Below are 13,169 nucleotides of genomic sequence, written 5' to 3' on the forward strand. Positions count from 1 at the left end.
GTGGTGCACACCTTTAATCCCAGCACTTGGGAGGCTGAGGCAGGCGGATTTCTTAGTTCGAGAGTTCGAGGCTAGCCTGGTCTACAGAGTGAGTTCCAGGACAGCCAGGGCTACACAGAGAAACCCTGTCTCAAAAAAAACAAAACAAAACAAACAAAAAAAATACATAAGAGTTATTGAAAAAAGAAAAAACAAAAATCCTGGCATTACCATTGGCTTAGGAACTCACAGTTCATTTAGATAACTGCTTTATGAAATGCCTTAGTTACTTTTATATTGTTGTGATAACACATCATGACCAAAGCAACTTAGAGAAGGAGGAATTTATTTGGGGCTTATGGTCCCCAAGGGACCATCACAGCAGGGATTCGTGGCAGCAAGCACCAGCATGCAGCAGGGTGGCAGGAGCAGATGAAAACTCACATCTTGAACTGCAAACAGGAAGCAGGGTATACTCAAAATGAAAACTCAAGGCCCACTCCAAGTGACACACTTCCTCCAGCAACGCTATGCCACCTAAGCCTTCCCCCAAACAGCCACTAACTGAGGATCAAGCGTTCTAATGCCTGAGAGTTATGACAGAGGTGGGGGGTTGCAGGGGTGGGGGACCTCATTCAAACCACAGAAAGTTCTTCCCTAAAGGATCATCCTTGAAGGCCAGCTCTTCTTACTGCTTCCTACAAGGCTGGTCACTGTTCCAAATCTATGAGCTCTGACGCTTCTCCAAAGGTTCACACAGCTTTGTCTGAACTCCCTTCAAGTCTTCCTATTGCTTCCTAAAGCCGCAGTTCCAGTGCCACCAACATGTGGGACCACTGCAAAGCTAGCTTCCCAGCCCCATTTCATTTGGTAACCTCCATAACTCCTGATTCCAAGGTAACATTAGGAAGGTCACCCTAGAGATCCAGGTAGGAGATGAGGGTATTCCCCATCTTGCAAAAGGGAATCAGCGTTTCAGAAGCCAGGGACACGGAGTCAGTCTTGATCAAGGCTGGACCTAGCATACTGCTGGAGGTGACTTCCTCCACACAGCTTGTGCTGGCTGCCATCCCAGGCCCACCTTCTGACCTTTTCATTCGATGAACTGCTGTTCTCAAGTACTGTAGTATCGGTGAGCCAGCTGTCCAGGCTCAGTGCTCATGTCCATGTAGGTGAGGTTTGCAGAGTCTAAGAAGTCTGGGCCTTTTGTTGACCCATGATGAGTATTTTGCTTCACCCCACCCTGGGTGATGGGATGTGAAGGGAAGGTTCAGGCTAGGCTGACTAAAGGCCTCCTGTGTCCCAGCTTGGCTGATGCCTCTCACTGCAGAAGTCCTGGAGATGAAGGATTTGAAACTTGTAAGTTTCTATCAGGCTTGAGTTGAGGGGGAAATCCCGTAACATATGTTCCACTTGTAGTCAGTAGCTATGTTAAAAGTTTCACCCATCTTTTGTTTATGTCACCTTTTCAGGCAGACACTAGGTAGAGATTCTTCCTGATGTAGCCCAATGTCAGAGGGCAACTACCCCATGAGAACCAGATGGGTCTGGAAACTGGGCTTCTATTCTGAGCCCTGGAATTTCTGTGGTTTCTAAGGGCCTTGTGTTTTGGCAGCACCTGCTATCTCGCTTTAAGACAGTGTTAAGACAGAGGAACCTCCAGCTACTCTTCTTTCATGTATTGTTTGTCTCCATTCCCCGGAACAGGTCAGATCTGGTCACACCCCCATATATAGCCACTCTCTCTTATCTTGGTTCCTGCCATCGTTTCATCTTAAATTGTGGTGACTTTCAAAGGGATTTTCTTGAAGAAAGTCGATGTAGTCGTCTCCCTCCCCCCGGGCACCTGAATGCCATCTCTGAAGGTGGCACACTTCATTCTCACTGTAATGACTTGGTTAGTATCATAGCAACCGTTTGTACTTCTAGCTCTTGGGTGCACTTATGGATGGTGACGCAGACTAAAGTGAATGGTACCAATGTGAGTCAGATCTGGTTCAAACCAGATAACTTGTGTGACTCTAGGCACAACCACCACACCTTACCGAATCTTTTGTCGGCTATAACTGGGAGCAATAAATACCGTCTTAAAGGGAAACACTTTGCCACAGGCTTGGCTTTCATAAGCAGTGCCTTCTCAAGATTGTGGCTGAGTGCCAAGGGATAAAAGCTGGCACACAGCAGCTTTACAGCTGGGAGAAAGAGAGGGGGGTAAAGGAGGGACAGCTGCAAGAGCAGACTGTTGTTCGGGCTTAATGTCTCTGAAAGGTTCCATCCATCCTTGAGATTCTGCAGGACATCAGTGCAAGCCATGGGGGATGTGTATGGCTTAGGAAAATCCTGGAGGAAAAGCTGCCAGGGACACTGGGAGGCTGGAAGCTGCCGGGAAGCCTGACCTTGCATGATTTAGCACCTGGTTTTCTTGGCTCTTCCATCTTCGATTTGCTGGCTTTGCATCACATGGACAGAGGAGGTGCCAGGGAGTTGCATTAAACCTGTCAAAGAGAGGATGAGGGGCCATTCGGAGACTGCTGATAGTACAATAACACCATCTGGACTTGGTGGTTAAGACAGCCCTGAGGTCAGCTAGAACCAACCGACAGACCAGACTAAAACGCTGCTGTCTTAGGTTGGTCCTCAGCGGGACTCCCAGAATCTCTATGTAGAAGCGCTGACTTATTGTTAAGGGAGGATGAGGGACTCTGGATGACCAGAGAACTGGTAAGGTTTTTGTGAAGGCAAGACTAGCCAGGTGCCTCCTGTGTTTGGTCTTACCTGGAGATCCCCAGAGAGCAGAGATCTGCCAGAGCTGGCCAGTGCTGGCCCACAAGAACGGATTGCTTCTTATTCAAGAGTCTTATGAGGTGGTTATTAAGCACAGTCACCAGATATGATCAAACTGTGTAAGTCTATGGCTAAAATATGTTTCAAATAGAGACTGAGTTTGTTGTGGTTCCATTGGTAATTAAAGTGCCCACATGCATACATGAAGTCCTGAGTTCAATCCCCAGCACTGGAGAAAACCAGACAGCCCACACCTGTAATCTCAGCACCCAGGAAATAAAGGCAAGAGAAGAGAAGTTCCAGGTCATCCTGGGCTATATTCAATGCCAGGCTACCTGAAAACCTTGCCTTGAATTTAGTAAGTAAACACTCAAAACTCAAAAACGTAATCTCAGGACCCAGAGGCAATGGCAAGCAGATCTCAGTGAGTTCAAGGTTAGCCTGGTCTACATAGCAAATTCCAGACTGGGCAGGAATACACAGAGAAACCTTGTCTCAAAAATAAACCAAATAAAAGAGGAAGGGGGGAGGAGGAAGAAGAGGAAAAGGAGGAGGAGGAGGAGGAGGAGGAGGAGGAGGAGGAGAAAAACAAACAAACAAACAAACAAAAACCCTCAAAACCTCACAGTTGTTTCCCTGTTCTTTGTATTCTTGGGTTATTTGTATGACATAATAGGATGCCAGTCTGCATCCCTTCCCAACCTCACAGTTCAGTGATGTCACACTGAACTGTGTTGGAAATACACTGTGGTGGAGGTATCTGTACCACAGAGATGAGCAAGCACCACAGACGAAGTTTGTATCCTTCAAGGGTTGGCACAGCAGTGCCACTGGGTGACGGGAGAAAGAAAACACATACAAACTCAGGAAGGCCTCAGTTCCAGAGAGGTAGGGTGTGTAGGTGTGTGAAGGCTTTCCTGGAAGCCAGTAACCTGGAGAAGCGTGTGTCACACTCATGTGAAGTCAGGCAGACTACTCGCCAACACCGTTTTCTGCTGATTCTGTTTAGCTTCTCTTTTTCACATGGAGAAAAAAAATCTGTTTTCTTTGCCTGGGAAGTTTGGGAGTGATTGTGAGACTCAGTCACCCCTGTGGGAAACACCTAGGCTAAGTTCCCTTGGGGAGAGTCCACTGTGGGTTTCCCTCACACAACTGGCAAACTGGGAGTGTGCTGAAAGGAAAGAACAGACGTTAACTGGGAAACTAAAGAGCTCATTTGCAAGCGGGTTTTATAGCAACAACAAAGTTAACTCCCCCAATAGGGAAGAAATCGGCTTAAAATGACTCGCTCTTCTTTGCTTTCTTATTAAGATTATTACTGCCGACCAGAATGCTTCATTCGCCTTTGTGCGCTATGGCTTTTGGACATCCTTTTAAGTAAGAGTCACATGCTGAATCTCCATTTTATTATTTTCATATCATAAAATGAGGGGGACGCTTCAGAGAGACGCCATCCTATTCACTGCCGCACCAGCTGCATTCTGAAAAACCATAATTTTCCTTTCAAACCCAGAGTGTTGTCTGAATTGTAACAGCTCCCTGTTGTCAAGTTGATGGGGGGAAACACTGTTGCAGATGGTGAGAGCTCGTTTGGGCTGCTTGCCACGCCACCGTGCTCTCCTGCACTGACTCATGAATTACAATTCAAACCACGTGGGAGACTTAAAAGCTGTCTTAAATGGCAGCCTGGTGCAGACACGAGTCTCCCGGGACTGATAAGCTCTGCATCCACCCAAAGAACTCTGACTGGCCAGTGGGACCATCATGGCTGCTCTTGCCTAACATTTCAAGAGGCTTCTTGGATAAAGAGCTGTGATAAGAATGTCCAAAGTGACAAGCCTGAAGTCCCTGGACTAAGGCTGTTCCTAGTAGCAACAGGCAGATTAGGAGTTCAAGCCAAGGTGAGAATCAGGATCAGCGTCAGCTGTTGCAGCCAAAGACACCTTCACCCCAAACGCTGTCAGTGGCCTTTCTTTCCTTTTAAAAATTATATTTACATTTTTAAGAAAAAGTATATTTTCCTTTATGTATATGTATATAATCTGAGTGATTGAATTCCATGTGAGTGAATGAATGTCGTGTGAGTATTGGGCTCACAGAAGCCAGAAGAGGGCATCAGATCCCCTGGAGTTACACGTAGTTGCGATGACAGCTTTGGAATGTGGTTTTTGGTACAACTGTACTGAGCTTTGGAACTGCTCCCTCCTTTCGATGTTATCTCTGTTTTGGCAATACCACTGGGGAGAAGGTGGAGGTAGCCCTTGCTGCAATTCTCCACTAAGCCTGCCCCAACCTCCCAATGTCAGCCCCCTTACTCTCTGCCCGTGGAGGTGTAGAGGCCATTGGACCAGCCAGCCCCAGGCTTTGCTGCATCTCTTCACTTGGGTGTTTGCCAGTGTCAGTGTGTGAAGAGGACGAGTAGGTGACACCTGTAGAACTTAGCAAGTTCCATTATAGTACAGTTGTCTCTTACAGGGACAGAAGTTGTATCTATTGCCCAGAGTTTCTTTCACCAAGTCTCACCAATTAGGTTTCTAATCTGACATCTTATCTTGAAGTTCTGTTTGGACAAGGGACTTCCTTTGAGGTTCTTGTTGTCTGTGAGTCACCAGCACAGGCTAGAGAATAAAGTAGCTAGGACGAGTGGTCTCTAAGTGACAAAGACCAAAGAATGTGACTTTCTCAAGTTACAGTTTACAAGATGGGCCTAGGGTCTCAGAAGAGGGACTGCAGGAGAAGTCTGCCATACTCTTAAGGAGTGGCTCTCACACTGCCTGCCCCTGTAGGGTCTGGAACAAGTTATGTTCATTTACCCTGTCTCTGACATGCTACACTGTCCCTCTTTCTGTTCCTACATTCTCCTCACTGTTTCCAAGCTCCAGTTACCAAGAGAAAATCTCTCCTTGAAGGATGGAGTGCTGGAGAGATGACTTCATCATCAAAAACACCCACTGCTCTTGCAAGGAACCTGGGTTCGGTTTCCAGCAGCCACGTGGTGGTTCATAATCTTCTGTATCTCTAGTCCCAGGGGGATCCTATACCCACTTCTGGCCTCCATGGGCACTGTACATGTTACCCAGACATACACTCAGGCAAATACTCATGTACATAAATTAGAAATAAAAATCTCAAAACAATGTTTCCTTCTGCTGTTGTCTCATGTGGTAACATTATCAGTATACCTTGACACCATTAATTCTCAGTCCATATTCTGATTACCCCAGGCATCCAGAACTCCACAGAGCTCCAGCGTAGGCCAGCAGGATTGTCATGGCAAGAAGTATTAAGAAAGGGTAGTGATTGCTGCCTGGCTACCTTGTCTGTGGCTCTGGCAGAAATGGGTAGAGTGGAGAGACTGTGGGCTGATTATAGTCTTCAGAAGCTGGAAGATGTTGAGACTACCTCTCCTTTGATTCCTGGTGTCCTGTGATGTTCTGGGTCCTCCCAGCTTCCTGCTCATGGTCCCACCTGTCTGTCTCACCAATGCCCATTGCCTCTCCTCTGTTGGCTGCTGCTGTCACTGGAGACACTTCCTAACTTGGAGATGAGGCTTTTCCCATGCTTCATGCTCTTCAACCAAGCATAGGATAGTTTAGCTCAGTGACTCAGATCTTTAGTCTTCCTTATGTATTTCTTTCTTAGACTAGCTTGGCTAAAATCCTCACAGCAAGAGAACATTTGAGAAGCAATTCCCTCTCAATCTCAAAGTCTATGACCAGAGAAATACAACAGCCAGGTGTTTCTTGTTATCCGAGACATGGCTAGGATAATTTGACTGGAACCTTATGAATATGGTCCTCATTGTATAATATCAGATTTATGTCAATTGATGACATTAAGGCAATGCACTTGTTTTTTCTTAAATAAAATATATATTGGGGGCTAAAATGGCATCATATCTGCAACTTACTTTCAAGGTTCAGAAAACAATAGAGATGTACAGAGAAAATGATAAAGCCCATGTGGTAGAATAAACACAGGGAGTGGGGAGGTGGGAGCTGGGTGGAAGCAAGGCATCATGGGAGTTCAGAGACTGGGTGTGGGCCTCCAGGGCTCCTTTGCCTCTCAGTCCCATCACGAGTTCAGTTTCCTTACTCCAGCTTTCTTCTCTTCCTTCTCTATACGTCATCTCTATGTGATCCCTTTTTCCAAGGTATTCATGACCAAGCACGTGACAATCTCAAATTTCTCTCTTGAACTCTGGTTCCTTGTCTGAATATCCAGTTACTCACATCACCTCTCTGTTCCTCGCTGTCTCATAAGCATCTCCGAGTCACTGTACCCCAACAGTATCATGTTTTCCCTGCTCTCTGGGGCTTTTCACCTAGGTGCACAGTGCCAGCAACTTGCTCAAACCAGGAAAAAAAAATCCCAGGGGTCATTTTTGGCTTATTGCCCCCTACTGCCCCCTTACATACAACTGTGCTTCTTGTAGTGAGATTTAGTTTTCAGACTATGAGCTCTTTTGTTACTTCTCCCTTTTCCAACCCTATTTATCAAGATCTTTGGGGAAATATAAAACCCTGACAAAAATTTGCCAGCAAGTAACAACATTGGTGCTGTTTAATTGTGGCTCAATTAATAACCTTGTTTTATGATTTTAAAAGTTATGACTGGCTGCGTATTTATATATTAGCTATTTTGAAACTTTTAAAATTACATTTACCCATCCATTGTGTGTGCACGTGTGTGTGTGTACGTGGAGCTGTGTGTGTAGAGGGGTGGTGGTCAGAGGAATCGGTTCCGTCCTTCGACTCTGTGGGTCCTGGGGACAGGACTCGGGTGGTCAGGGTTGGGGCAAGTGTCTTTACCGCCATCCACCAGTCCACCACTCCCATCTCATTAGCCATTGAATCTGTGTTTGAATATGAACAAACATAAAATACGGATCTCCACACAATGCCATTGATCTGATAGATTGGGACAGACACTGTATCAAATGAAACGGAGGCAAGTTCTGTCACTCAAATCATGCTGCTTCATCATTTTTGAAACACTTCTTTGCCAAATGTTTGTTTTGTGTGAGCTCTTGGGTCTGAAGAATGTGGTTCCTCACCATCATTATGAACATAGAGTTGCCTCATTTGCACCTGGAGCGACAACAAGACATGGTGAGACCTAGGGGTGGTGGAGCCATTTGGGGAAAATTGTGGTCATCCGGGGCCCTTTGGAACAGCACTGGTCCAGGATGCCCCATTAACCTGTTACTATTTTAAGAATGCAGAGCACCTCCTCAGAATGACCTTTGCTAAACATAGGTTCCCAAACATGATGTAATTTGTGTGCTTGCAACAGAGAAAGAATGCCCTGCTCCAACCCCTCCCTGGCAGGCTTTCAGGGGTAATCCCTCAGCCCTGACCTTGAAAACATTAATTTTCACTGTGACAATTTTAATGCAAAGGAAAGACACAGTGGCCTGGCGGGAAGCTTAGCCACTCAGTGAAGGGCCCCGTATTACCAGAGGACACTTTCTTTCAACCTGGTATACTCTTTGGGGTCAAGTAAACCACCTTTGACAAAGCTTTTGGAAATTGGGATTGTTTTAGGTATCAGCATATCACATATGAAGATAAAGTGCATCTTCACTGAGGAGCCCAAAGATGGTGTCAAAAGAAAACAACACTTTCAAATTAATAAAGGAAAGGAAACCTAAGAATTTGCCATCAGAGACCTCATTATAGGAAATACTAAATGATTCATCAGCAAGGTGAGCCTAGGCAGAAAGCAGGAAAAGTAAGAATATGGAGACTGTATAAAATAATAAGGCTATGGGTTTAAGATTTATTTAAAGTAAATATCAGTATACAAGTTGTGAGGTGATAAATGTGGCTCAGAGATTGTAAAGACTATGTTGCAGGAAAAATGATTTAAGTTTAATAGTTTGTTTCGTTTTTTTTTTTTTTTTTAAGATTCATTTTGGGCCCAGTATGCTGGCACATGCCTTTAACCCCAGTCCTAAGAGATCTTTGTGAATCTGAGGCCAGCCTAGTCTTCACAGAGAGTTCCACGGTAGTCAGGCTACCTAGTGAGACCTTATCTCATAAAACCAGAAAAACAATTCATTTTATTTCTTCTACATTCATGTTTATGTGAGTGTAAGCCGCATGCATGCCCTGCATGGTGGTTTAGATAGGAATGACCCCTATAGACTATGTGTGAGAATGCTTGGCCTGTGGGAAGTGGCACTATTAGGGGAATGGCCTTATTGGAGGATGTGTGTCACTGTCCAGGAGGCGGGCAGGCTTTGAGGTCTTAAATGTTCAAGCTATGTCCAGTGTGGTGCACAGTCTCCTGCTGCTACCTGTGGATCAAGATATAGAACTCTCAGCTCCTTCTCCAGCACCAAGTCTGCCTGTGTGCTGCCATGCTTCCCTCCATGATGATAATGGGCTAAACTTCCAAAACTGTGAACCAGCCCCAATTAAATGTTTGCCTTTATAAGAGTTGCTGCGGTCATGGTGGCTCTTCACAGCAATGGAAGACACCTTGCCTGCCAAATCCAGAAGAGGGTGTTGAATGCCCTGTGGCTGAAGATACAGGCAGTTGTGAGAAGCTCTATGTAGGTGCTGAGAATTGAACTCAGCTCCTCTGGAAGAGCAGCAAGTTCCCTTGACCACCCGCCCATCTCTACAGACCAGATTTTAATTTTAGTTTTTAATTTTTTTTGAGACAGAATGTCATGTAGTCCAGGCTGGCCTCAAACTTTCTATGTAGCTGAGAATGACCTTGAACTTCTGATCCTCCCAAGTGCTGGGATGGCAGGTGTGTGCTATCCTGCTCAGTTTATGGGGTGCTGAGGATCAATCCCAGGGTTTGCCAGGGCCAGGTAAGCTGTCTACCATGCGCTCCATCCCAGCTCCGAGGCTAGGCTTTGATAGGACTCAGGTGACTGCCCAGACTTCTGAGGGTAATCACTAAAACACAGAAACACAACAAACGGACAGAGAATGGCGTAAAGCATAATGACACCTTTTTTAATGCAATGAGGAAAAAAACATCATCACTCAAAAACAAAGAGAAAAATAGAACTTATCAGACAAAAAGAACCATAAAATAAGATCATACATTTAAACCTAGTAGATGTTTATTTGTTTGTTTGTTTGTTTGTTTGTTTTGAAGCAGAGTCTCTCTATGCAGTCCAGGCTGTCCTAGAACTCCCTTCAGATCAGGCTGGCCTTCAACTCACTGAGACCCACCTGCCTCTACCGCCAAGGTGTTGGGATTAAAGGAGAGCACTACTATGCCAGGCAACTGTAGACTCTGACAGCAGAGGTGAACCAGGATGGGCTGTGTCTCCAAAGTTCTCAAGAGGTGTATCTGTGTGTGCATGTGTGTGCATGTGTGTGTGTGTGTGTGTGCATGCACACGTCAGAAAGCTATTACTAGAGACCTGAGCTTTAAAATTAGGTATGTCTGGGTGTAGAGACCCAGTCTGTCCTCTGCATTACCAGGCTTTCTTTGGTGGAGGTGGGGGTAGGGTGGTGGGAGGGTAATTCTCCTCTAGACAGTACAGATGGCTTGTGCCTGCTTCAGATGGTGTCTTAGCCAGTGCTTCCTGGGACTCCCTTATACCTATGCTTTGTCCTTTTCTGTTTTACGTTTTGTTTATCTCTCTGTTCCACTTTCACTAAGTAGACATTTTTCTAGTATATTGTTTTAATCCATTTATTCATTCTTAACTATTTTAAATAACTTTCTCAATAATTGCTCTAGGGATTATAATGGATTATTTTTTCCCATAGTCCGCCTCAATTAATGCTAACTTAATTCCAAGACAGAGAAACTGCTCCAATCTAATCTAACCCTCACCCTCTGACTTGGAGAAAGACTAGGAAGAACACTTCTGGGGGTGGGAGTGAGGCTTGCAGGGAACATGATGAACTATTTGTAGTTTAATTACAAACACCAGTACAGCAATGTAACAATGTATTACCCAGAGCCATACAGAAACATGAAAAGCCAAGGGCAAGGTCATGATAAACAGCAGTTTTATTGAACACTGTGCCCAAAGCTCTATGCATCACAAGCTAATAGGATCACAGTCCCTCAGGAGGTCCCCAGGGAGGGGTGGGAGCAGGCCAGAGGACCTGTGAACAGCTCCACATCATCGGTCTGGCCACAGCCCCCAGCAGCACCAGCAAGGGCTCTCTAGGTCATGAGCTGCTTTTCCTCGGCTGAAATGACACTCAGCAACTCTTGAATGAACCTTTGCTCCTCCTCACTGACATAAGTCTCAGCTAGACTGAGGGCTTTCGTGGCATATTCCTTCGCCTGGAACAGAATTGTAGTGCTAGGTGGAAGTGGCCTCAGGAAGGAATAACAATGAGAAACTGATTTTGTGTTTAGCTCAGAAACTGGGGAGGAGAGATCACCTTCTCTCCACAGACAGAGAAAACTCGACTTGACCAGAAAAGGACAGACAGGTACCCCTCCTTAGCAGAGTGAGAGCTAGCAGGGATGGTCCTGAGCCATGGACCAGGGCTAGGAGGCAGAGGGCTCACTGGTGCCAGAAGTAAAATATCCTGGAGACCCCTGCCTGGGGCCCAGAGTTCTGACTTTACAGAGGCTCCCTGGGATATCTATCTCAGGGTAGTCTCTGGTTTCTATCCTCTCTGGCCTTTCTATTTATCAGCTGGCTGCTATCTGCCAGAGACCAACATACACAGAAACCTGTGTCCGTGGGAAACTTACACATCAGGAAAGACAATAAGCACAATGAATAAGAAAAACATGATGATACTGGGGGTTTGTTTTGAGACAGGTTCTCTCATAGCCCAGGCTGGCCTCAAACTTACTGTATAGTTGAGGATGACCTTGAACTTATGGTCCTACTGTCTACTTCCTGAGTGTGGGTCAAGGGAGCATGGTGGTGGGAGAGTGGGGGGTAGGAGGGTGGGAGTAGGTGGGAGGTGAGGGTGGGTGGCAGGGTGGGCACAACAGGCTTGAAGCAAGAGTGAGGTCGAGATATGTCCAATGTCATCTTCAGACCAGCAAAAGTGAGGATCACTCCTAGCTATTCTAGGCCTGCATGCCCCTGGGGGTCTGTAGCCCTACTGACCCCCCACTTCTACCACCTCCATCAGCCTTGATGGCCAAATTACCTGGAATTGCTCTTCATGCAAATAAAGCATGCCCAGCACCTCAGCCCCAGCCAATAATGTATACAATCTTCCTGAAAGCCCTACCTACTCCCCAGGGTTTATAAAGCCCTTGTTATCCACAAGTGAAGGCTTTTCATAGAACACCGTGTAGAAGAGCTGTTTCCGTCCCTCCGTAGAGAAGAGCCGTAACACTGAGAGTCCGCAGGGAGAAGGCTTTCTCCTAGGCACTCACCAAGGTCCTGTGACATCACCCACCAGGACAAGCCTCATTCCTTTCATTCTGGTCAGGCCCACATTGGTGCCTGGATGCTCCGAGGGCAGGAGCAAAGCAGGGCCCACACCTGAGAGCTGAGATTACATGTGTGCTCCGCCACACTCAGCTGCTTATGACTCAATCTTAAGCATTAATGTATGCAGAGAACCAGAGAAAGTAGGAAAGAGGCAATGAAGTGCAGGGGTGTAGTGGGATGTCCCAGGGCCTCCTGAAAAGGGGGAAGCTCAGCTGAAGAATGGCCTTGATCAGACTGACCTGTGGCCCTGCCTGTGAGAGACTGTCCTGACTGGGGACTGATGTGGGGCCCAGGCCACTGAGGCAGCACCATCCCTGAAGAGGTAGGCCTGGGTTGTATGAGGGAATAGCCAGCAGGCATCCTTCATGGTTTCTGCTTCAGTTCTTGCCCTGACTTCCCTCAAGGATGGACTGTGACTGAGGTGTAAGCTGAAATAAACCCTCTTCTTCCCCAAGTTGCTTTTGGTCATGGTGTTTTGATACAACAACAGGAATCAAACGAAGAGGCAGGGACTCTGCGGTTTTAGACAATGACGGGTTTAGACATGAAGGAGGGAGGTGTTGAATCTCGATATCCAGATGGGCTCTTTTGTCTAAGCACCGTTAGTAAACCTAACATCTTTAGCATGCTTTGGCATGAAGGCTTCTCCTTAGGTGGACCCTGACCTGTAGAAAAGGGTGTGATCCCACAGTGCCCTAGGCTTCGCTGTCACACTCTTGTGACCATACTGAGCTCCTTCAGACCCTTTACAGAGCACCAGGTACCCGAGGCTTAACAAAGTTTGTTGAAGAAAAGGAGGGAGGAAATGAAGCTGTGAGGAGATTGTGGAATTCCCCGTGTTCCACAGAGAAAGCCCATCCCTCACACAGGGCTCCACCCCTCACACAGGGCTCCACCCCTCACGCAGGGCTCCACCCCTCACGCAGGGCTCCACCCCTCACACAGGGCTCCACCCCTCACACAGGGCTCCACCCCTCACACAGGGCCCCACCCCTCACACAGGGCCCCACCCCTC

General features: G+C 46.6%; 1 protein-coding gene across 1 annotated transcript in view; it reads right to left on the reverse strand.

Annotated features, from left to right (window-relative positions):
- Window positions 1-10,911: 10,911 nt before the first annotated feature.
- The window catches only part of Zmynd12 (zinc finger MYND-type containing 12), a 33,378-nt gene continuing 31,120 nt past the window's right edge, over window positions 10,912-13,169 (reverse strand). Inside the window, exon 8 of the mRNA XM_028785534.1 lies at window positions 10,912-11,034. Within this exon, the coding sequence (XP_028641367.1) occupies window positions 10,912-11,034 (123 nt within the window). The remainder of the gene's footprint in view (window positions 11,035-13,169) is intronic.

Source organism: Grammomys surdaster, unplaced genomic scaffold (genome assembly GCF_004785775.1).
Source record: "Grammomys surdaster isolate TR1022 unplaced genomic scaffold, NIH_TR_1.0 100, whole genome shotgun sequence".
In the NCBI taxonomy this organism is placed as follows: Eukaryota; Metazoa; Chordata; class Mammalia; order Rodentia; family Muridae; genus Grammomys; species Grammomys surdaster.